Raw genomic sequence first — 26559 nt, 5'->3', positions numbered from 1 at the left:
GGTCATGGTTGTGATAAAGGACCTCTAAATTTTGGTTGTTTGTGGTTCGCTCCAGTACCTCAGTGCATCCCCTCCTTGACCATCTCTTGATTTCTGGAGAAGATATTCTTGCTAGCTCTAGGATCCATCACCAATCTCTCAAAGTAGCTCATTTAATTTAAAAAAAAAAAAAAATTGTATTACCTTTTATCCTTTGGAACTTTGGGATAAGGATTGATACCCTCTTGAGAGCTTGCCAAATGATGCTTCAGTCAGCATATGCTTACATTGAACTTTGACTAAATCCACCCTAAAACACTTTTGCTCCTAAACCACTTTCACGTACTTCAAACAATTCATTATTTTGGCCACAATAATCTTCTTTAGATGCGTTCACTAATACTTAAGATCCAAACTAAAATAATTAACTATATTAAAGATTTATCATTGGTTCTGACTAATATCAACTATCAAGTAAACTAGTATTTCTTATTGGACGGAAGAAATGATTTAGTGAATTAGTGAACATCCCCTTTCTAAAACATCAAATTTGCAGTTTGGTTTCCAATCTCTTTTAAAAGCTTAGCACCCATCTTATTGTTTCAAATAGAAGTTACAAAACACAAGATAAAACCCCATTATCCTTTACAACATAGTTATGATGAGCTCTCACTATTTTGACATAGCATAAGCATTCTATGAGTAGGCATTTTGTTTGAAATTTGGATGATTATTTCAGCTAAAACTGTTCAGTATTGGATTTAAGAAAATAAAATTGCTCAGATTTCACTCTAGAAAAAGCCTAACATTTAATGCAAAAGGAAGTGAAGAAAATAACCATGAAAACGGAGAAGGATACAAGGTTCAGAGACGTGAGCTGAAACCTAGCAGTGGGTTACAGCAAAGACACAGGAGATTTGGGCATGGGAAGGAACTCTCATCATGCAACAAGAGAAGAACAGCTATTTCTCTGATTTCTCTCACTATCTTTTGGATTGTGTGTAAAGAAAGGAGCAGGAACTTAGAAGGGTCAACCTCATGGCTCACCGTGCTGAAGGATAAACAACTGACCACTCTTAAGTAACTGGTTTAGTAGCTCGTATATGTTAGATGCCTTTACTATTTTGTAATATTTGAACACTATAAATAGTAAGTGATTCCTGACTTGTTTCATTTTATTTGTAAATGGGTGGCACCACCTGGTGCCCTGTGTCTCTCTTTTTACGGATACAAAAAGTGAATTGAAAAAAAAAAAAACTCAATATGATCAGAGGAGAATTATTCAAATAAATCATGATTAACAAAACACTAATGAAGAAAGAGTAGTGCTTGTTAACCTTTGGAGTGCTTGATTACACAGCTTCCTAGAATGTGCGTTTTTCTTGCTATGAGTGAAGAGATGCTCCAAAAAGGGCTTTTTGGCTCTTTAATGTCTTCGGGACTTTAATAGGTTACATAAAAGACGATCTTTTATGTTAAAAATGGGTTTTTTAAGAGTTAAAGGTATTGTGGGGGCATAAGGCAAATTCATAAAAAAAAATGTGCACGCCTACTTTTCCCTAGCATTTAAAGTAGGTGCCTCACAAGTAAAGCCCTCATCCTGGCACAATTTCAGTGCAAATTGAGTTGAGGTATGCCTGGATTTTTCTTTTTGTTTTATATACCTTTGCTCTGGAACAATAGCATGTGATTCTTCCCTTGAAAATTTTTTCCATGTATGTGAATGAAGCCTAGTTTCCTTGGTTTTGTTTGAATATTTCTTTTGTATAGTGTGAATTAGTTGATATTTTGGAATAAGAGTTGACCAACTGTAGCAAATTTTGCTTTTAGATGCCAAAATTTTTGAGATTGCTAAACTAAAGATTTATTTGTTATTGTTGTACATGAATAAATGAATTGGGTGTGTGAAATTATACAATCTAAATTGATGGTTAGCTTTGACCCATTTGTAAGGGTGTTTATACCTGAACCTGAAGGTCACAGGTGCAATTTATTGAAACAGCTAAATGCAGAGGTCAAGATGTGTACACCTTGCTATCCTCATATCCCTAATATGGCGCAGGAGCCTTGTTCTCTAGATGATGCGTTTTTTCTAAATTTTTTTCCGGTTGCTTTTGCATTGTTAGGTTGCGGAGCCTCAAGTAGCTAGATTATGCGTGGAAGCACAAGAATGCATGGTAATTGGGAGATGGTTGGATCTAGCCTCACTAATGCTTACATCTGCAGACTTGATATTTTCTAAAGTTTCTGAGAAAGGTACAGTTTTCTTTGTCCTAAGAAGGTGGCTCCCTTACAAAATTTTATTGAACTAAGAGGAAAAGTAGGGACTAGGGCATGGTTTTAAATCGCCGTAGCTGGTAGCGTAACGTAACGTAATGGGTGTAACAGGTAGCGGGAGTAGCGGATGTTACATAACGGGAAGCAGGTGTAACGCTGTGAATTTTTTTGAAGCACGCACAACCTTGTGCATATTAGCGTACTTTAATGTTTTAAGCTTTTAGCCATTCTTAGAAAAAAATTAGTGTATTTTGGATCCTTTAGTTTGAGTGACTAAGTCATTTGGTAAGGGCAACAAGTTTACATTTGTTTTAAACTACCATTGATAGAAAATTATGTTTGCGTGTGTGTGTGTGTGTGCGTGTGCGTATTTATACTTCTCATTGTTCTTATCTGCGATAAATTCTTATGTGTAATTAATTAATAAAACAAAATACATTATACACTCCATTAATCTATTAGACACATAAGACATACAAATAATATAAATATAAAATAGCTAGAAAAGAAAGAAGGTTGAAGTTGAAAAATAAGGAACATAAATATCACATGACTAATATTATAAAAAAAAAAAATTTTTTTTCCTAACAAGTTAGTATTTTGAAATTGTTAATTAATGCATCTATTGTGAGTATTTAAAAAAATAGTAAATTTTGTATCATTGTCATCCTTATCATAATCTTTTCCCCCTCTTGTCACTTGGTATATTGAGAATGATATATGAAAAAGAGAGAAAAAGTGAGAAAAAAAAGTAAAAAATAAAATATTTTTTTGGTGTAACAGTCCTGTAGCGGTTACATAACGGCCATAGTGGCCTTTACATAATGGTCGCGGTCCGTAACTTCCGTTATGGCCGTGATTTTTCTTCCCATCGATTTTGCGGTGTGTAACGGTATCGGTAACCCAAAAAACCATTACGTAACGGCGTTTTGTAACGGTCGCGGCCTTTATTTAAAACCATGGACTAGGGATACAAATAGAAGTAGATGATTTGCTATGTAACTTTGTACAAGATATTCTGTAGGTTTCATGTGGTGCACATAGGAGGTAAATATTGATATATTTGTAATTTTGTTTCTGGCTGACCTTTTTCTTCCCAAATTTTTTTGAATTTTTAAAGTAGCATTCTCACTACCCTTCAAGGGGGGAAAATCCTTGGAGACCTTGGCTTAGATGATCTGTCTGAATGTGATAGGAACTTAGATACGGGAAGGAGTGTTTTGAGTTTGAATATTTGGAAGGAAATTTCTATTCATTTTTTTATTTGCAAAACAGCTTGTTATAAACTAGGGCTTATTGGATTAGGTGATGTGTAGAAAAGGTTTTGGGGAGGTCTGGAGGAGTTGGAGGGAAAGCTCAACCTTCTTTTCAGTTATTGTCAATGGTCATCCGAGAGATTCATTCGGGGCATCTCGAGGGCTCGTGCAAAGGGATCCATTGTTTCCTTTTTTATTCACTTGGTGGTGACACCTTACATAGGTTTCTTTTACATGCACATGGTTCAGAGGTGATCATAGGTCTTCACTTTTTTTTTTTTTGGGTGGGGGGGGGGGTGGGGGGGCGCTAGGGATGAAGTTAAGGCATCTCATCTTCAATTTGTTAATGGTAACAATTTTGTGAAATTCTGTGAGGTTATCTTGCTTAAGATCTTTGAGAAGATATTTGGTTTAAAGATCAATTTGTCCAAGGGTAGGGTGGCCGTGTCAGTTTGGGTGTGATGGACTTAGAGTAGAGAGGTTCATGACCTTGTGTAATGGTCTCAATGAACTCTGGAGGCATTGTTTGCTTTGGTCCACTGGCCTCACAGTTTTGTTTTACAAAGGGCACCTCATATGGTGAAGGCTAAAGTATCCTTATATGTCCTAGATCTCCCTAGTACATGTTCAACGTGGGATCATGGCAGCATCTGATCTCTAACGATTTTGTTAGAGTGACCCACACCTTTGTGTGGGACCTACACCTCTATGTAGGATCCACAAGCCATAATACCCCTAGGGTGGCTTTTATATTAAATGTAAACATCTTGGGCCAACTTTAGTGAGGCATTGTTTGCATTGGTCCATTGGCCTTATGGTTTGTCCTATAAAACCCACCTTTATAATTGAAATCTAAGCCATCCTTATATGTCCAAGATCTTCCTAGTACATGTATGATGTGGGATTGCCAGTATTGGGATCCTAAGTTGGGTCGTTCGAGGGATCTGTAGGATTGGATCGTAGAATTGGGTTGAGAATTGTAAGGTCCTACTTCCAGTGTAAAATCCAAGGTTGTCAGAATTGGGATCCTAAGTGGGATCTTTGGATGGGTCTGCAGGATTGGATTGTAGAATTGGATCAAGAATCATAAGATTCTACTTTCAATGTAAAATAAATATTAAAAAATTATATGTTGAACTTTATACAAGTCTTAAGACTAAAAACTTGGTTAGTAACTTAACAAGTATAAGAAGTTAAAAATACAATAAAACTATTAAAAAGTTCTGACAATAAAAAATAAGAAAAAGAAGAGCAAGAAAAGAAGAAGAGGAAGAAGGAGAAGAAAAGAGCTCACTACTAAGTCTTTCTTGAAGCTTTTAAAGAAGCAGATCTGTTTCAAAGCAGACTTCTGCAACTCTGTTGGGCTGCTGGCTTGGCTCTTTCCCCTGTGCTGCTGATTGAACCACAAGAACTCTGTGTTGAAGTAGACTGAGGTGTTTCTTGTCAAACACCAAAGAAATAAGATTATTGATGACTGAGTTCTGGTCGAACACCAGGATCTGTGGTTGTTGAACACAAAAGAACTGCTGTTCGATCACCAAGACCGCTGTCTGCTGCTGATTGAACATCATTCGTCAGATGGAGGGCTCTCTGGTTGTCGAATATGAGAGAAATTCAGGAGTTGGGCTGCTGAACTTCAAAGAGGAGTAGATGGCTAAGGTGTCGAACTCCAGGGAAGTCAGGTGCAGATTCTGCTGAATTTGTACATTGATGCGGGGCTGGGAGTTATTTTGCCTCAATTTTTGAAGACTTTGGTCCAAACGTAAACCTTTTGGGGCCTTTGGGCCAATAACAACATGTATTGGGCCTTATTATTAAAGCCTAAAAAAAATGCAAGTTAAAAGTAGGATTGGTACAATTCTACTTGCAATTCTGCAATCCTTTTACGATTCTACTTGATTCATATTTTTGTTGTGACTTGGATCGTTTGTTTGAATTTGGATTGTAGAGTTGATTCTATGATCCGGATTGCGATTTTGATAACTTGGGTGACACCTTGGCAGAATGAGTTTTCCCTTGAGTTACCACTACGTACTTTGGCCTTTGACTAGGGGCAACCCAAATTCTATTGCCTTTTGGGACGTTATTGAGAAAATGTGCAGGATACTAGAGTGGAAGAAGTCATACTCGTCTCTCGGGGGTCATGTTACACTTATTAGTACCTCGCATTCTGACATTCCTAATACCTATTTATTCCCTCTCCCTCTTTAAAATGCTTTTGAGAGTATCTAGGAGTTTAGAGAGATTGATGCATGATTTCCTTTGGTTGGGTTCTATGGAGGGTCAGAGAGAGCTTTTAGTGAGTTGGGAGGTTGTTGGTAGACCCAAATGTGAAGGGGACGTGGGACTTGGTAATGTGGTTTCCAAAAACATCTTCTTGATTCGTAAATGGTCGTGGAGTTTTCCTTGGAAGTTAACTCCCTATGGCTCAAGGTGATGAAAAGTAAATATAGAACCCATCATAGTGGGTGGGAGTCTACATGCTTCTAGAAATTCGTATGCCAAGTGGCAAGTCCATTCTTCCCTCTTAGTTAATGACAATATGGTTTGTTTTTGGGAGTATTTTTGGGCGGGTGATACTTCTTTGGAGCTGAAGGTGCCTTGTTTATCTAATCTTTTTTCTTTCCAAAATGCACCTGTCATTCATTTCTTTTGGGGGGAGGGGTGATGAGGGGGCTCTTTTTCATGTGATTTTCATTTCTTCAAGAATCTTAATAAAAGAGAGGTAGATGAGCTTACCACCTTACTTATTACATTGGACCACTTTGTACCTTCAAATGGGGAGAAAGAGCATTGGGGGGGGGGGGGGTGATTCGTTAGAGCTCATCACTTCAAAATCTCTTTTCTCACACCTTTGAAAATCCCCTTCTCCCAACCTTTGCCATTGGTGCCACGTCATTTGGAAGGCTTCTATTCCGTGGAATTCCCAACTGTGATTCTGAATAGGATTAACACACATATTTTGCTTCATAAAAGAAGGCGCTACAAATCTCTCAGCTCCGACATGTGTCATGCGCTGTGAGCTCAATGAAACAATTGCCCACTCGTTTGTGCATTGTAAGGTGGCAGCACAACTATGGAATGCCCTCTTCCCTTATTTTGATAAAGACTAACTGGTGCTGTGGAATGTGAGTTTCTATTGCTTGTGAGGTTTAGGGACTTTGGTTCAAGAAGAGATGACAGTGCTCTATGGAGTGGTGCTGTATTTGCTATCTTATGGACTCTATGGATTGAGAGAAACATGAGAATGTTTAAGAGTTGCACAAACTGCCCCTTTTTCATATGGGATAGAGTGGTGTTCTTGGCTTCCACTCTTTGGGTGTTTTTTGGGGAGCACTGCTGCCTGACCTTAAAATGGATTGTAGGGCAGCTCTATTGTAATCTGTCAGTTTGTATTTTTTTTTATCTGTTTTTAAGGATATCTTGTCATCTTCCCTTGTACATTGATTCTGTCTTTAATATATTTTTTTCTCTTATCTAAAAAAAAAAAAAAAAAACAGCTATGTTTTCATTAGTTTACTGCTTGAGTGGTCACTGATTGTGCACCTCTAGATTAGCTTGCTCAACTGAAACTTACTAGTGAATTGGACTAGCATGTTGCCTTTTTTACACCAGTTGTTTTATTTCAATCAAAATTTTTTTGAGTATAATTTTAAAAAATAGGGGGTGAAGGGATATTCACACGTAATTTTTCACCTTCATCAAATGTATTTGGAAAATATTCTTTTGTTTTAAAGTGTAATTGCTATTTCTGGGACAAGTGCGCTGGTTCTTGTATGATACTTCACTTGGAATTAGTCAATACAAAACATCCTACAGGTTCTCCACATTCATATGTTTTTTATGTAGTGTAAAATTCTGAGCATTTACAATACAAACCTACATCATCTTGACCCAATGATAAAGGTGTCGCAATTCGAAGGTCAAAGGTTCAAATAGCGGAATTAATCTTTCCAAGCTTGGAGGTTAGACTGTACATCTAGACCTCTTATGGCATGGGAGCCTTAGTGTGCTGAGTGTTACATTTTGTTTTAATATTTCTGAGCCATTTACCTTACAATGTCGTATGCATGATCTCTGACAAAAGAATCTTGTGTTTTCTGATAAAATGAATCTTTTCTGACATGCTTGCTTCCATTGAAAAAGGAACAAAATAGCTATCTTTCCGAGCTGCTTAGTTGTATATTATTTACTTTATATTCTCTTTCTTCTGTTCTCAAATAATGTATCTAGAAATCTCCATTTTCTGTGCTACAGATGGTCTTGTTCAAAGTTTTAATGTTGAATTATAATACATTCTATTTCTGAGAACCCTTAAATTATTTTTGCTAATGCATCAAAGCTCTGTTGTGATAAAGGAGATTTTCTGTTTGTTGTTGCCAGATCTTGAGTGCATCTTTACTGTCATTTGCAACCTTGTTACCAAGTGTGAAAGCCTGGATGAAGCGCTAGAGATGGCAAAACTTATATCTGCGAAAGTCACTCAACAGCCAAGTGATAAGCCTGCATTGCGCTTGAAAATGTAAAATCTCTCAATGACTTAATCTGGATTATGGAAATAATAGACCATGTCTCATATTTGTCTTCTTTTTCAGCATGTTTAATCTGTACAACCTGCTGGAGAACCCATACAGCCGGCACTATGTTTACATGAAGGCTCTAAGTTTGGCCATCAATGGAAAAGTCACTGATCACATTGTACCTTCTTTTAAAAAGATTGATAACTTCTTAAAGGAGTGGAATATTGATATATCTGATCAGAGAGAACTCTATCTCACCATCTCTAATATTCTGAAAGAAAACAAAAGGTAAAACTGAAGGGGCTTTTTTATTATTAGTAACAAGCTGTCGTTGCTTCTCTGATTTATTAGTATTTTTACTTTCATTTTTTTTTCGTAATTATGTCTTCTTCAGTAATTCCAGCTCAGCTAAGGATTCCTTCAAATTCCTGACCAAGTACTTGGCAACTTTTTCTGGTGAAGATGCATATACCATGAATGAATCGAAGGAGGAAGCTGTGCGAGCAATTGTGGAATTTGTGAAGGCATCTGACATGTTTCAGGTTCATCAAGTTCTTGCTGAGTTTCTGTTATTTATGAACTTCTTCCTGGTGTATTTAATTTTATCTGGTGTTAACTTCTAGTATTTGATTTTTTTTCCTTATAAAAAAATTGCTTCATGCACACACTCGAGTCTCCTCTCTGTTTTTGTTTCTTTCATTTGCTTTTTGCATGTATTTCTGTTCAAAAGTCTGTAAGCACGTCAAGCAGTCTTGCCAATTAAAAAGAAAATCTAACTGCACATGCTTTATGGTCTATCTCGGTATCAGTTTTTTTAATTAATTTGAAAATCTGACTTGTTCCCTAAATATTTATTAAACTACAAAAACTAATTGGAACTTTTGGCATGCATTTTCTATATCTTGCCTTTTGATTGTGCTAACAATTCACTGATATCTTATTTTTTGTTAGGCCCCTATATTAATAATATTATTTTTGTAGTTTGGATAGCTTTAAATTTGTTACTTGTTCTGTTACTGAATCAAGAGGGGTTGATTTCCATTTGTAGCTAGGTTGAGCTGGATTGCCTAAAGGCAAACCCCGTTGAACCCCAGATGAATCTCCTCCCCTGTTTTAATAAAGTGTGCTTGTGTATCTATATTTAATAGATTTTAACTTAATTGTTTGATATACTTGTATTTAAAACCTTGTAATCTTTATTATTATAGTCCCTTATTTTACTCCCTTGAAATTAATTGCGTAACATCATAGTCATTCTGGCTGAATCCACTGGTTATTATTCTATCTTTCCTTTTTAAAAAAAAAATAAAAATTGTGTGTGCTAAAATTAGTGAGTTAAAATGAGACACTTTATGTTTTGAAATACACTTTGTTTCACAATAATTTTTTCTATGCTATATCTAAAATGTGAATAATCTAAATTATTTTCTGGACAATATTCCCCCGTCTTTGAAAGTACAAAACACTCCTAAAAAGAATTAAGTTTAACCAAAATTTTTGATGAAATGCATTAAAAACTTTGCATAACTCATCTAATGTAGAGTAGGTAAGTCACCCTTGCGTCTTCTAAGGAGCATCTAAAGAATGGATTCAACTTTTGAATTATAAATGTTAAGAATGAAATCATAGACTTAGTACCCTCTGGACATGGATAAGAAAGTTCAAATTTATTGAAGACCAAAAGAAACCCACTTGTTGACAATCAATTAAACAAAAACTGAAAATTTTAGTAAACAAACCACAACATAAATAAATGTAAACTGTTGAATTTTGCTCATTAGTTCCTTGTATATTACTCAAAAACAGTTAATAATCAAGATAACTGAGGAAAATATGCATGAAATTCAGAACAACTAAAATTATTAGTCTCCAAGTAGCATACAATTATAGACATGAGCACATCCTACACTTATATGAGTATACAACAATCAAATAATTTTGTTTCAGTACGTACCACTTTGTTATGTTGAGCATTATCAAATTATTGAATTAGAGTAATTCCCCAAGAACATAATCTGTCAGCAACAATTAATACATAGTCGAAGATTGTAGGACTCAACTAAATTGAAGAACTTCTTCATCGACTACTTAATCTAACTTGTAGCTGAGTTGCAGTACAACTTTGTTGAGTTATGTAACTTAATTTATCATATAATAAAGCAAACAATTAGAAATAGGAGTAACTATTCTCAATTGATTGTGGCATAAGTGGCATGGTATTTTACTTCACTTTCACATAATAAGCAAAATTTAATACTTGCAAAAAATTAAACTAAACTGAAACCATATTACAGATAGTTGTGTTTTCACCTATACCATCAATGAACCAACAATGTTGTGAAGAATTTATTTTAAGAGGATTTTAGAAATTGCATTGTTTAACATTGTTAGCCATGCTATATAGCTAAGTTATACCAGTTCTTGGAAACTTATTACTGTCTTGATCAAGCTTCTATTCTGAATTGCCCTGTTTCTTGCATTTGAATAAAAATTCCTGCTTACTTAGGGTGTGTTTTGTTGGGGAGAATGAAGAGAATGGAAGAGAAAAGAAATGATTTTTCTCCACTTCTCATGTTTGGTTCACATAGAGGGAAGAAAAGAAGTGGAGAGAAGTGACGAGAGTACGGGGAAGAAAAAGACACTCTTTTTTTGCAAAAATACAAAATGAAGAATCCCTGAAATCACAAGTATTATGCATGTTATATATTTTATTTTTATATGGTTTGATTATTTCTAAAAAATAATGTGAACATGGAGTTCAATGTACTTATAGATCTGTTCCACTTTTGACATGGTCTTAGGCGATTGGATTGATCTAAAAAATTTTGTATTAAAAAATTTATGTATATAATGTTACTGCCTTACTATCCTCCCTGCACTTCTCTTACAAAGATAATATTATGTAATGACTATCTGCAGTTTCTTAGTCATTACAGTTTCTTTCTTTTATCTTCTATTAGTTGATTAAAGAGAAAAAAATATTTTTCTTCAGGTTTTTATCCTGTATAAGAGGGCAGGCCTTGGATCAATGGTAAGGTTGCTCTTTTGCGACCAGTTGGTCTTGGGTTCGAGTCCAAGGGAACGGCCTCTTTGCATAAAAGCTGCATATACTGTGACAACCCTCCCCCTACCCTTACAAAGTGGGGAGCCTTGTGGCCCGAGGATGCCTTTTTCTTTTCTCTACCCTTTATAATCAAACATACAGGAGAGAAACTACTTTTTCTTTTCTCTTCTTTCTACAGCTCCCTGATCAAATGCCTTCTTAGATTTTGCCTAATCTGTGTGTTTGAATCAATTACATTCATAGGAGAAAAAGCCTGCCTCAACACTTGTGCAAACCTGGTTGTTGCTTCAACTTGACCAGATATGAGCCCTTCTTGCTGCACAAAAGACAAATGCTTTGTTGGGTTTTACACCCACAGAAGAAACAGCCTTCTCCTTCCTGTCCTTTTGAATAAACAAACCCTGTATTAGCCTGCACTACCACTTGAAATTCTGGTCAACCAGTTGAGGCATTTTCCGCCACATGAAACACAATACGACGAACTATATTCCCTAGTTCCTACCATTATTTTTTGTTTGGATCAACATATCTGGCCTCTTTTATTTTATTCTCCAAATCTGTTAAATTCAAATCCTCCTGTCCCGCAAGACCCTTTAAATCTTCAACAAAGATGCCCCAACTATATGCCCTTTGAAAGAGTGAAGCTGACTGTCCCTGCATTAAGCGTTGTTTGCATAGTGGCAATACAGGCATGCTCGTACTTACAAAACTTTAGTGGTCCATTCAGTGGTCCTTTGGTGGTCCATTGCTTCAGTGGTCCTTCAGTGGTCCATTCTTGCCCTATATTCCTCCTCTTCTTCTGCTGGGTAGGCCACCATTATCTCTAGGTCTTCGATCGTCCCATTACTCTCTATTTGTTCCACATAATAGAGTGTCGGCCTATTCATTGTGTAGGTATTGTAGACATGGGGAAACAAAACTGGGTAATGAGAGCTTTTGGCTCTCCCGTCATCCTGAAAGTGAATTGGGTTGAATAAATCTTGTGGTAAATTGTCTGGGTCAATCAGATTTATATGTCATAGACGTTTCCTTGTATTAACCCAGTTATGTGCTGATAGGTGTGGATCCACAAAGGGATTTTCTTTGAAGCTCTATATCCTCTCATAGATGGGAGAGGTATTAACATAACGATTCCTGTCTTGAATTTGGATCTCACCTTTGAGGTGGAAAATAACTAGCAAATATGGGGACCCAGTGATGAAATCTAATTGTTCAACCCATTGTGCTTGTGTCTTGAAGAACAGTAGTCAATCTGTAAAGTAACTGTATTGGCCTAGTTTTTGTCTTTGATTTGTTATAAAGGCATAATCCATGGTTTGTGAAGGATCATACTGAGTCAGTAGGTCCTTCTAAGGTATCAAAGAAGGAGGAATACTTCTTTAGGGAAGGTCAAATAAGAAAGTGTGGGGACCCAAAGGCCATTGATGTATGGAAAAAGAGGATGTCAGTCCAAGTATTGGTGCATCGACTAAACCATATTTTGAAAGGAGAAGGGACTGGAGACCTTGGATCATTTTGTGATTTCCCTTATCAACGGTTTGACTAAGGATGTTATCCTAGATTTTACTTGAAAGAGTATATGGACCAGTTGTGAAAGAGACGAGGAAGATGAGGATGCCATGAGGAAGAAAACCTGGGGATGTGTTTGGGGATTTGTTGGTTTTGAGAGGAAGTCATTAGGGATGTTGTGCTTCCCTTTGATGTGCTAGCCCCATTTGAGTTTACCAACTAGAGTAGGTCTGATCACTGCCAAAGCTAACCAGTTGAATGTCTCCTGCAGATGAGACTACCAATTAAAGTAAAAACTGAGAAGAGGCACTGGACAGTCTATTGTGCAGATGACAGACATTTTTAACCCATTGATTCTGATGTAGGACACAATATAGGGACACCTTTTTTCTTTTTGCCTCTGTTTGCAGGAAACCCCAGAATTGGTCAAGGATAGAATTAGCCACTATGATTTTAATACCTTAAAACACCCTGCGCTTCCATCATACATTGGTGTCAGAGCAGGCATGTCCTAATTGCTGGAGAACAATTGAGGAGGAAGCAACAAATGAATAACAAAGTTCTTGCAATAGGTGAGCTTAGGGAGTATGTGCAGCAAAATGAGTAAATGGTGCAGAAGCTTGTAGCTGTAATATGAGGTTCACAATCAGTACTTGTGAATGCCCAAAAAATCCTGCAAAACATGCTCCCATGGGTGTTAAGGGACATCTGACCTGCCAAGCCAGACCCTTGCTTCACCAGCAAATGGGTGTGGTCAATGGTGGCTCAAACGAGGCTGAGGTGACTTGAGAAACTAGTGGAGGATTTTAATTAAGGTCAATCATGCAGAATACTCGACATTTGATGTGTTGATTTCATTGAAGTTGATGGATTTAATTTGAAAACTGTAGAACAATTCATGGACCCTTCAAAAGAGTTGAAGATTGATTGGAAGAAAATTTGGGATGTGCATATATTGGAAAAATTGAATGAAAAGAAAATCAAGTTGTGTCAAATATTCTAAAGTTTTGGGGAGCATGGATTTCGGGGCTTGGATTTTTCTTTGGGGATTTGGAAGAAACTCAATATAATTTTTACTACATTTTGTCCAAATCTACACGAACCCAAAACCAAGGCCTGAAAATCCATGCTCTCAAACGTATGGTAAATGTATTTCCTGTGGAGCAGAAGATAGCTGACTCAACCAATAAACCCAAGAATTAGGTCTCATCAAGTGGATGGGTACGACATAGGACACAATATAGGGACGCTATTTTTTTGATTAATTAATGGTCCACTTTCCTTCTATTTGTAGGAAGCCCTAGAATTGGTCTAGGACAGGATTAATCACTACTGTATAATACATTAAAACATCCTACCATTCTGTTCTTTGTTGGACTCCTTGCCAGTTCTCATGCGTAATCGCAATATCTTCTACTTTAGTCTTCTCTAATATCTGGATCAAAAGTTTCTAATAAAAACATAATGGTTTTATCTTAAGAGGATGTAAATTTTAAGTAAAATATACCATAAATAACAACTTAATGGGCTAATAGTTAATTTGACCAGTTCTTGGAAACCTATGGGGCCGTTTGTTATCACTTTATGAAAATGAAAATTTGAAACAAAAAACTAAAAACTAAAGGTGAGAGAGATGTTTTTTGTTTTTTGTTTATTTTTTGGTTAATATCTGTAGAACTAATACATGTTAAAAACTTGATTGAGTAGATGCTTATTTTGTCCTCGAATCAAATAACAATCAATAAATATGATTTAAATTATAAAATACAAAAAATAAAAATAAAAGTTATTATAATTGTTTACTTAATTGTTATATTTCAAAACACTTTTTAATGCCACAAGAACAATCTTTATACATGAAAATTGAAAAATAGTAAAAATATATTTTAAAATATATATTTTTTCAAAATTTCAAAATTTTCATGAAATTTTATGAATATTTTTGTTTTATCATATTTTAGATTCATACTGTAATTTAATTTTATTTAGAAACTATGAATAAAATGAATTTTTTAATTTTTATTAGAAACTATGAATAAAATGAATTATTTAATTCTAATTTTCACAATCAAACTATTGAACTTGTTTAATTGTGCCAAGTTTATCTGTCTATTAATAGAGGCTCTAAAAATGTTAAAAATATCATTACATTTGATGATGTGGCTCATCTCTTTGTGACATGCCTAATTCGTATGAGCTAGCCTCCCATTAAAAGAAATGCATGTAACATCTTGTTGTCATCCTCATAAATTTTTTTTTGCTAAATAATGAAAGAAATTTATTGAGGACAGAGGAAAGGCCTGTTTTCAAATCTTTCCCATCATGATTGGTAGAACATTTTAATCTGGCTAAACTTCCTTAGTCCCATTTTCATCGTACTCTTCTCACAACCCAGTATAACCTCTTCTCCTCCTGGATCTGCAGATCACTATCCCATCTTATCCAACAGATCTTGTTTGTCAATATCCTTATCATGAACTTCTAAGTTGTGGCAGGAGGGAGTGGGCGAAATACAATCTCCTATGAACTGATCGACCTGCTCCACATCCTATATCTTGAAGATAGGAATCCCTTCCAGTCCCATCTGAAGGAGTCTCAGGCACATAATAATCATTCATTGAATTCCATAGAATCATATAGGCACAAGTGTACTGCTGACAAATCCAATCAAAGTTGCTTACTCTCCTTATCGGACTCATCACTCCATATCTTTCCCACCAAAGTAAGCCTTCTCTCACACTCTTCCCCGAAACCGTTCACAATACCGAAGTATATGGTGGTTCAGAAAATATTTTTCCATCTCAATACTATATTGCATTGCCTTAAGGCAAGAATCATCCTTTCCAGACCAATGCAAGGAAGCTTGTTTAACATTATTATTGCATTCCTTCCATCTGATTTGCAAATCCTCTTCATTCTCAAATTGCTACAGCCATTGGATTGCTTGAAAATTACCTTCGTCAGTTTTTCTTGGTTCTGATTAGGCTTCCCTTCAATTGAAAGACCTTTCTCACCATGGAGAGATCTATCATCTTGAATCAAAACTGCTACTTCTAACCTATTCCCTTCCCCTAACCAAACTTGTTTTCCAACATCCATGCCTTTTGATGAATCTCAACAGCATCCTCATGTTTATTTTTGCTGCGATTCTTAGCAGCCAGTGTTTGCCCATGCTTTACTCTCCGCCTGATCAGAAACTCATCTGCAATTGCCAGGAAAGGATGAACAGTAAACAACTGTAACTTCTAATCAAGGCTTGGCTTTACCATTTTACTCTTCAGCTACACTTTGGGTGCTGACACTCAATCCAACACGATGGGGCCTCAATGTTTTTTGCTTGAGTACTGACTCTCTTCAGACATTGGGCCTCATGAACTCCCAATGTGACTTAACCTTGGGCTCATTCAGAATCTAATACATGCTTGAATTAGCCAGTTTCCTCATTAAATGGCCTAAATCCAACACAATAGTGCAAGATCCAAGCCCAGTCCAATTCACTGTCAAGGCCTGGCTTACCTCTCAGGAGACCCCAGGCATCTCTGCTCTATGCTAATTACCCCCCCTTGCAAATCCTCTTGGTTCCTCACCTTCTACTGTCGGTGTAATGCTTGATGTCTGCCTTTACAACTTCTGGATAAGATGTGCCTGTGGCTGTCTGATCTTGGAGGTAATGAGGGTTGGTTGGATGGGGATAAAAGGAAGAGGAAAAGGGCCAGGAGGAATTATCTAACCTGTAGCATTTGGTAAGTTATGATGGGAAGGATTTTGAGGGGTTTTAAAATTATTTTTCTTATTTTTTTTATTTTTTTTGTTCTTTCTATAGTAATCAAATTGAGATTCAAATTGCAAATCAAAATTTCAATTTTAGGAATCGAAAATTGAGATCAAATCAAATCATAAGATTTGGTGCAAATTTCCAAAATCAATTCTAAATGACATGCATATATTGCGATAAGCAAAATAGTAGAGTACGCTTAACTTTTGACAATAAATCATATGTATATTAATACAATGAACTTTATGCTATTAGAGAACAGGAATCAAGAGAAAAAACTGAACTCTTGGAAATTAAAAATAAATAATTTTCATGCATATTCTCTTGGATTAAAAATAAAAATACTAATTAACCTTAAAAAATGATAATAATTGAACAACTAAGAAAAACAACTTTTGAATCCGAACAACACAATGAAACATAAATGTTTCACCCATTCTTCATAACACTACTCAGTCCAAGAGCGACAAATAGTTTTGTAAAGGCAAGATAGGACCTAAAGTTCTACTTTTTCATCTTTTTGGCCCAAAATCGATGGAGACAAGGAATGGAAGGTAATTGTGTAAAAATGAAAGCAATAAAGGAAAAAGAAATGTTGTGGTTTTAAACTAGTCGAATCTATAAGGATGTGAATCGATAGATTCAAATTGATTTGTTAGATCACGAGGTGAATCAAAAACTTTGGTAATGATTAAGTTGTTTTAGATTTACTAATAAGATTTGAATCAATGTGGTGTGGAATTGATACAAATCATATGAATCCAGTTGCGAATTCTAAGATTCTAACAACCATGGTTCTTTCATGTTTTCTTGAGGATTTATTTCCTCTTTTAGATTATAATTCTTCTCCTTTTCTGACATAATTTCCCTTTTCTTTTCCGAACTGCCTTCACAACTTACTTCAATGATTAATATCATCTCCACTGTACAAAACGATTGCCATTCTCCATGTGAAGAGCTCCTTTGCTACTCCCACTGTCAACTGGATATTTTTGTTACAAAGCTCTTCCATCCCGTAACCACAAGAACCTCCTGGAGTAAATATTAATTCCATAGTAGTCAAAGGTGCGTCGAGGCGCAAAGCTGCAAAGGGCACCTGGAACCTAGGCATGAGGTGAAGGTGCACGCCTCATGAAGGTGATGTGCACAATTATTAAAATTATCTGTAAAATACCATGTATAATGAATTCTTGGTTGCAAACACATTATCACTAATTTTTGAATTTTAAAATATCAAATTATTCAATACTAGAACATGGAAATGAATATTACAAGATGAATTTTTCGATAATATGTGGCATTCTTGCCATAGGTTTCACAAAATAGAAGCAGAAATGTGCAAAACCAAAACTAAAAGCAGCAAAAAACAGCAGAAGTGCAGCTCTTACTGAAATTCCAGAAATTCCAGATAACAGAAGCTGAACTGCCAAGAAAGGAAATGCTTCCAGGAATAAACAGCTCAGTTTTCAAATAAAAGCAAAAAAGGAAAAAAAAAACGTCCAAGAAGGGCCCAGATCAGCGGAGCAGTACAGAAGAAACAGACTGAGGAGCAGCAGAGCAGAAATTTCAGGGAAAAGGTGCAGAAATTCCATGAAAAAATGACAGGCAAAAACAAAAATAAAAAATAAAAAAGGGGATTCGCAGCCGTGGCTGGGAGCTGCACAGGAGGGCAGAAGAAGAAGAAGAAAAGAAGTCTGAGAGCAGGTGGGCTGACATGTCAGCAAACAGAAATTTCATAAAAAACAGCAAAAAAGGAAAGAAAAAGGGTCAAAGTAACTCTTACTGATAGCAGCAGAACTACAGATTTTGATCAATCAAGAAAAAGAAGAAAAAAGGAGAGGAGACTTGGTTGATCAAGAAGAAGATGGGAGAAAAGGCTAAGTTGTTCTTCAATTAAGGCCGCCCCCACCCCCCCCCCCCTTCTTTTTTTATGAGAGACTGCTAACTTGTTGAGATTTGAAAGACATTAGATGCTGGATAAACCAACTATTATATTGTGCTCTTAACCTTTTTTTATACACATGAAAAAAAGTAAAAAAATGTGAAGGTAAACATTTCTGAGGTGCTCCTCAGTGCGTATCTTAAAGGTTGGCTTGCCTTGTGCCTATGCGTGCCTTTGTCTACTGTGATTAATCCATCTCTTATTCCAGCCAAACTCTAATTTTGAAAACTTGCATTTCTTCATTAACCTGATCGCCATCCAATGTCAAATCTTGCTTTATGAAAGAACCTCCCAACTGACCAAACATTGAAGATCATCTGAGAACGTTAGCCAAGGGACTGCGTATTGGGTTTCTCTTGAGGGAAAATAGAGAGAGAAACACCCTTCCTGACTTTCTCTATTCTGAAATTGAAGGATTTCCCTTCAATTTGGACAGTTTGCCTGAGGCATCTCTCTCTCTCATGCCAATTGATAGCCATGACCAAGCAAATCTAGGAGGAAGAGAGAGCTTGAATGGGTTGAGATACAGAGTATGTACGTTCTAATAGTGGTTTTGCAATTTATTTGCGCAAATGCAAAGTCTAAATTTTTTTATTGCAGACTCACATTTAGACCTAACAATGGGTTAGCATGGCTAATTACATCTAAAAATGGGTTTGGTTGGCCAACAGATATGTGAGCCCGAGCAAGGCCGTCATATGGTTGGGCGTGCACACACACACACACACATGATAATAATTTTATTTGTTGAAGTAATTTTAAAATAAATGTGAATAGGCTTTAGGTCTACCTAACCAGAGCATATTCAGGTCATGATGATGTATGATGAGCATTTTCTTGAGCAGGAAGCGGTGCCCAAGACGGATGTCACGTAGAACTTGACAAGATTTTATGAGTCCCACAGATACATTATAAAAAGAGTGACATTATATAATCTAACACTGTTTTTAACATTTTCAGAGATGCCACTGGGATAAAATTGATCTGATTGAGCCAGTTCAATGATTGGGAAACTTTAAAGCTTAGGATAAAAACTGAGAAGTAGTGCAAGTTCAGGATTTTGGCTATAATCCTAAACATTACTCATGATGTTTGGGTATCTAGTTAATGAATTTTGTTTCTATTAGTGAATTTTTTCTTCATATTCTTTTATTAGTAAGACAAATTCTGTATATGCTTTGCAACTGCGGGTGTATGGGCGCTGCATATGACATGCTTTGCATGCGTACATTCTATTTAGACTTTCGCATTACAAATCTTATAAATTTTCTGTGTTAATGTTTTCCCTAGTTTTATTTCAAGTTTTCATGTTTTACTGCAAAGTGTTATGTCTCCATTTTTTTTTTTCAAACTTGAAAATTGAAATTCCATGTGAAATTTCTGCAGTTCGGCACCTTGAAATTTCTTGGCAGTTGAAAAAGTTTCATTTTAATTCTAAGCATTTTTTTTGGGGACCCAGGGGGTGGGGACTAAATTGTAATTAGCAGCTGAAATTGAACTGTTATATAATATCGTTCTAAACTCATTTCACATTTTTCCCTTCCACCATGGGTTTGTTTTTTCAATGAAACTTTAAAAATAAGCAACACATATTGATATTTTATCATAAACATGTCACTTAAATGATCCACTAGTATTTTGGTCCATAACAAACAAGTTGAACATGGCAGAGTGGTTCTGTGCTTCTTGCATGATCTCGTGTTTATTTTATGGTGGTCCATTTGGGCTGATGTCAACTCTGAAGTTAACCAATGGAACAGTATATTATGCTACAGTTGCTTTGGTATGGAGTCATAAGAAACTTTGTATCTCCCATGATATCTAGTATTAAAGAGATTCTGTTATGAGTGCCTGGTCAAGGAGTTTTTTTGGATTTTTTTTGCACTTAATACGGGACCATTGTATTAAAATATTAATAATTGATAAGATGTAGAAAGTTGATAATGACAGATTGACTTATGGTGAGGTTAACATATTTATTGTCTTTGATCGCTATTACAATATATATATATATTTGATTGCAAATTTGCATGGACGATACAGTTTTGGCCAACTTTTTATAATCATGGTGGAACGTAATATATGTTGTTTATTTTTGCTATTTGTTCATTCCATGGGCATCAGGCACCATTCTTATCTTTTATTGCACTGATCATTTTTCTATGCTGGTCATCACTTTATTCTTGCTATTTGCATACATAGTTCAGGTGCGCTGTATTCTTTAGTTCAGGTGCACTGTATTCCTTTCTTAGTTTCCTTGAGGCTAGATTGTCAGATAAGGGTGCTCAGGGAGGTTCTGTTTCATACATTACAGTGTGATTTGCTGGATATGCCTGCTGTTGCGCAATTGGAGAAAGATCCTAAATATGCATTGGTATATAGGCTTCTGAAGATATTTTTAACTCAGAGGCTGGATGCCTACCTGGATTTTCAAGCTGCGAATTCTACTTTACTGAAGAGCTATGGTAATGTTTTATTTTGTGTCAATTGAGCAAAGGCTTCCCCAGGGTTGAGATATATTAATTTTTTTCTTGATTGCAAATCTTGTAGGTCTTGTCCATGAAGACTGTATAACAAAGATGAGATTGATGTCATTGGTGGATCTTGGCTCTGATGAGTCTGGTCAAATTCCATATTGTCTTCTTAAGGACACACTTCGGGTTAGCTTGCTTTTTCTTCGTTTCCTGTGTCATTTGGTTTTGCCTCACACTTGTTTAGCTTTATTGCTGTAAATTTCTTCACAGATCAACAATGACGAGGTGGAATTGTGGGTGGTTAAGGCAATAACTGCTAAGTTAATAGACTGTAAGATGGACCAGATGAATGAGGTTGTGATTGTAAGGTATGCTGATCTTTCTCCATGCTTTTGATTATGGTGGGATCTGATTCTTCAACTGTAGTTGCACATTTCTTTTCCTCGTGGGTCTGATTAATATTTGATGTGCAGCCGCTGTACTGAGCGCGTGTTTGGGCAGCATCAATGGCAAGATCTTAAAGCAAAGCTGACAACATGGAGGGTAAAAAACTTCTTTGTGCTTTAATTTCTAGACCCTTTTTTCTTTCTTAATTTGCGCCATATGTTGTCAAGGACCAAAGAAAAAGAGGCACTTTATGCCATAAATACCAAATTCTATGTTAATTCCAGTGTTATAAATCTCAATTTGTAATCCCGATTAAATATTTTCCTAGACATTCTCTACCTGCTGGTGATTTTCGTCGTTGATCAGCTGATTGCTTTATGGGAGATGAATTTGATGTTATGGTAAAATGGTTTTACGTCCCTTGTTTGATCTGCACAGTATATTTGCTTATAAGACCCCCTCTCCTTTCAGGTTAGTATTGCAAATGTCATCAGCACCATCCAAGCTAACAAGATCACTGAAGATGGATCACAGGCAGTGCAAGGCTTGATGATTCGTTAGCTCTCCTGTCATTTAATCTGAGAGCCATTTCCTAGGTTAGAATGTGAGTTGGGGATTGAGCTATTGTAGTTGGATTTCATAATTATTTTGTTAGGATTTATCCCAAGGCTTGGAAATTTTGACAACACTTAATTGTTTTCTCCCATTCTACCAACAAATTGAATGATATGTGCATGGAATGTGTCATTTACATATCCTTATATTGCATTTATAAATTTATTTGACCATTCCATAGGTTTACGTGAAGTTTTTTCTTTGTCCGCCAAATTGCCTTGCTGTCAGCATTAGCGAATGTTGAAATGGTGATATTCCTTTTTCAAGGACGGTGATAATTCAGAGTTTGCCATTTAAATTCCATTCGTCGGAACAGAACAGAGATATTCCTTCTTTAAATTGATAATTAAAGAAACATGAATGGCAGGAGGGGATGAGCGAGTATATCAAGGATTTTCGTTGAAAAAAAATTTAGAAATATATCACTGTATTTTGTCATATCAGACGCCACAAAAAAGTTTAAAAATTTATATGATTAAAATTTTTTAAAAATTAAATGTTAATGATGCATACAATTAAATTTTTGCTTTTTGATGATACATATATTTTATTTTTTTTTAACTTTCCTTGACTATTCAATATGAAAAAGGATATTTTTTGAAATTTTCCTTTTCTTTTGGGTGAAGCGAAAATATGATATGAGGAGCTCTAATATTCCATGGTCTATTCGTCTTTAATGGAAGTTCGCTGACTAGTCAATCCATTCTGTTAAATATTTTCTCAACCCCTCTTGAAGTACGAACGCTATATACCTCTCTGCTGCTGCTGCAGCTGCAGCTGCAGCTGCAAGGAATTAGAACCTAACAAGGATGGCTAAGGATCTTGTTCCTGCGAAAACAATGATGATTGTAAACAAAAAGAATGATTGATTAGCCAGCCATAAAACCAAATCTCTTTCACAGGTAGTACTTATTTTTCAGCTAGCGGAGACTATATTTACAGCAATTCAGGAGATACTGGAAGTAAACATTTTGTGTAGCTGATGAACAAGTAGAGTAGGCCCACTTACAGTGCGGACACAGAATTTTCTGAACAATTTTCATGCTAGGTTCAGCCTAAATGGGGACTACTCAGGACAAAACAAAAAGCTGAACTACATGGTCATATAGTGACTGAAGGATGATAGTAAAACACAGAGATCCTCTGTCAAAGGATTTTTTATGAACCTCATGCACAATGAACAAGAAAGAGGATAATGAATAAAGGAATAAGATTGTGAACCTGATGATTACAATTGCCAGTTTCCAGAGTCAAGTGGCTACAAATTAGATTAATCACTCATATCTGGGGATTTGAACTAGGAAAGGCTGCCTAAAAATCTGGATGGGTGAGGTTGACGACCCAACCCTTGACAGGGAGTCTGCAAAATGGCCAAATGGCTATGCTAACACGGCCACATGTAGCAAAGCAAACTACAGATTTATATATTTCAAATTCATATTCATCATGTGCCTGTTCATAGAGCGTTCAAGCAGTTATACTGCTTCGATTTCCTCGTCCAAATAAGAATGGCATACATGTGCGTGCGCGGGCATGCTAGGACGCAAAACTGTCATTTTTTATTTAGATACTCTTTGCCAGACTTGCTCACATGAAATGCCACAACTTTCCTATGTCTTTTGATTTGTAAAGTGGAAAAGTAGGGGTGATGAATTGAAGCCAAGAGCCATTGTCTATGAAAAAGCCAAGTCTTACAAAACCCACTAAAACATAAACAGAACATAAAAAAGCTGCCACTAAAACTCGAATGTAGGCTGGATGAGTGTCCCAAAAAAAAAAAAAAAACAAAAACAAAAAAATAAATAATTGAAGAAGTATTATGTTTATCCATTCCCAAAAGTAGGGGTGATGAATTGAAACCAAGAGCCATTGTCTATGAAAAAGCCAAGTCTTACAAAACCCACTAAAACATAAACAGAACATAAAAAGTTGCCACTAAAACTCAAATGTAGGCTGGATGAGTGTCCCAAAAAAAAAAATAAATAAATAAATAAATAATTGAAGAAGTATTATGTTTATCCATTCCCAAAAGTTGGGGTGATGAATTGAAGCCAAGAGCCTTGTCTATGAAAAAGCCAAGTCTTACAAAACCCACTAAAACATAAACAGAACATAAAAAGTTGCCACTAAAACTCAAATGTAGGCTGGATGATTGTCCCAAAAAAAAAATAAATAAACAAAAAAAAAAAATAATTGAAGAAGTATTATGTTTATCCATTCCACTTCCAAATATTGTGCCAAGTAGTTATATCATAGTCAATAATATAGTCATTCTACAAAATCTTTGGACTGGTGCGCTCACACTTGGGTGGTCATCATTTCTTAAACATAAAGAAAAGCTAGTTTTTTGTTTTTCTGTTTTTTTTTTTTTTCTTTTCTTCTTATTTTAACTTACAAGTTTCATAATATATGCAGATGTAACAAGAAACAATAATTATACACAATATCATGTTCACAGCGACTGAAACTACATGCAAGGGAATAGAAGATTGCTACAATTTTCAATCTAAAGTTGGTACCACATTGATGAAATACATAAATTAATAACAATATTTTCATCTTGGATGAAATTATGGTCGAGGGAATTGAGTTGATATAAAATAAAAATGGCGCTTATTTGGACAGCTCTATGACAATTGTATGCAGAGATATATTAACTAAAACAAATAAGGGTCAAATGCCCAAAAAGAAGAGGGAAAAACTGTTGGATGAGCTTAGTTGTGTTCCAAGATAACTATGACATGAAGTTTTAGAACTAAACATCAGGAAAATAAAAAGCTCCAAATTCACATTTTGTTTTAATATCTGTCAATCTGCAAGGATGGCATTTCAAGACCTTTCATGAAAATAAGTTTGAAGAAAGCTTGTGCGCAATAGTAGTTGATTGAAATAAATGCAGAAGGTTGTTCAAGAGTCCATTAACACTGAAAACCAAATACATCAAAAACGGGTCACACAAGCCAATTTTCCAGATCTCCCATGGAACAATTGATCATGAATTAAAACACAAAACCTTCCAAGCACATGTACAATGGACATGTCAACATCATAGAGGCAGGAACATTAAACTAATCACTGAACCCAGCAATGGATAAAGGAGTAAATGAGGAAGTGTAATTCACAGGACTTACTCCAAGAATATAGAGTATAATAAATTCTTGAAAACAGAAATACCAGATTTTAGGGTGGCTAGAATTGGGTCAGCCATCTTCCACTCAGTTGATAAAAGGGGTGATATAATCTGGAGAAATGAACCATTCATAAGAACAAAGAATATTTTGCAAATACTGTGTAGGAATTACTCCAAGAATATAAAGTATAACAAACTCTTGAAAACATAAATACCAGATTTTAGGGTGACTAGAATTGGATCAGCCATCTCCCATTTAGTTGATAAAATGGGGTGATATAATCTGGAGAAATAAACCATTCAAAAGAACAAAGAATATTTTGCAAATAGTGTGTAGGAAAGCCACTAAATAAATAGCTAGAATGGCCATGGAAGGAGAAACATCCTCACTTGCTAGAATCAAAACTCCTCAATTATTGAGTCATGATTCATGATGGAGGAAAAAGCACACAACAACAACAACAATAACAAGCGTTAAGTCCCATTAGGTGGGGTCGGCTACATGAATCCTTTTCCGTCAATTCACCCGATTGAGAACATTTTCTTCTATTAGATTAAAAGTTATTAAATACTTTCTCACTACCTCATTACAAGTTATTTTAGGCCTACCTCTACCCCTTTTCATGTTAGAAACTATAACTCACTCCTTGCAAGTGCTCTACTAGACCTGCATATCAAATGCCCAAACCATCTAAATCGCCCTTCCCTTATCTTATTTTCAACTGGTGCTATGCCTAAATTATTGTGTATATGCTCGTTTCTCACTTTATCTTTTAATGTTATATCCATTTTAACATTCGCATTTCAAAAACTTTTACTTTTTGTACATGTTTCTTAGTTGCCCAACATATTGAACCATAAACCATAGCTGGCCTTATAGCCATCTCATAAAACTTTCCTCTTAATTTTAAGGGTATTCTATGGTTACACACCACACTTGACACACTCCTCCATTTTACCCAACTTGTTTTAATTCTATGTACTACTTCTTCAATTTCCTTTTCTACTTGCGTAATAGACCTAAGAGATCTAAATCTATTAGTGTTATTAATCTCTTGATTATCAATTTTAATCTTCTCTCCGTTCCTACTCATCCAAAACCCTTTAGACTCTAATGTGGCTCTCCAAAGTTCTAGCTTAGATTCCACTTCACTCCTACTATCATCAATCAACACGATATCATCTGCAAACAACATACATCAAAGGATCTCATTTTGGATATTTCTAGTAAGTCATCAATTACTAAAGTAGAAAGATAAGAACTCAAAGTAGAACCTTAATGTACTCCTATTATGATTGCAAAATCTCTAGATTTCCTTCTTATAGTCCTAACGCTAGTCAGTACTCTATCATACATATCCTTAATGACCTCAGTATATTTACTGCATATCCCCTTCTTTTCTAAGACTCACACTTCCCTGAGAATTCTATCATATGCTTTCTGTAGGTCAATAAAAATCATATGCAAGTCCCTCTTCTTTTCCCTAAAACTTTCCATTAAACTTTTTAAAATCATGTCACACAGGAATAAGTGTTAAGCATTAAGAAATCTGGTTGCCTATTAGTCCCTGTCATTGCATATTTGATCCCCAGCATTTATAGATAATAATATCATATAACAACAAACATCA

General features: G+C 35.7%; 1 protein-coding gene across 3 annotated transcripts in view; it reads left to right on the top strand.

The window, feature by feature from the left end:
• LOC131150837 (uncharacterized) overlaps positions 1 to 21971 on the top strand; it is a 31328-nt gene extending 9357 nt beyond the window's left edge. Inside the window, exons 2-11 of one of the 3 annotated variants that reach the window (XR_009135621.1) lie at positions 2106 to 2235; positions 7896 to 8034; positions 8108 to 8320; positions 8427 to 8574; positions 20637 to 20787; positions 20873 to 20982; positions 21067 to 21164; positions 21270 to 21339; positions 21512 to 21584; positions 21655 to 21692. Coding sequence is in view for 2 of the 3 variants with exons in the window: in XM_058101838.1 (XP_057957821.1) it covers positions 2106 to 2235; positions 7896 to 8034; positions 8108 to 8320; positions 8427 to 8574; positions 20637 to 20787; positions 20873 to 20982; positions 21067 to 21164; positions 21270 to 21339; positions 21655 to 21744 (1149 nt within the window). In the remaining variant the exon portion in view is untranslated. Of the gene's footprint in view, positions 1 to 2105; positions 2236 to 7895; positions 8035 to 8107; positions 8321 to 8426; positions 8575 to 20636; positions 20788 to 20872; positions 20983 to 21066; positions 21165 to 21269; positions 21340 to 21511; positions 21585 to 21654 lie in introns of all 3 variants that reach the window. The other 2 variants (XM_058101838.1, XM_058101845.1) reach the window with 2 other exon arrangements.
• The last annotated feature ends 4588 nt before the right edge of the window (positions 21972 to 26559 follow it).

The sequence above is a fragment of the Malania oleifera genome, chromosome 1 (genome assembly GCF_029873635.1).
Source record: "Malania oleifera isolate guangnan ecotype guangnan chromosome 1, ASM2987363v1, whole genome shotgun sequence".
Taxonomy (NCBI): Eukaryota; Viridiplantae; Streptophyta; class Magnoliopsida; order Santalales; family Ximeniaceae; genus Malania; species Malania oleifera.
This window is presented reverse-complemented; position numbering and strand designations above follow the sequence as displayed.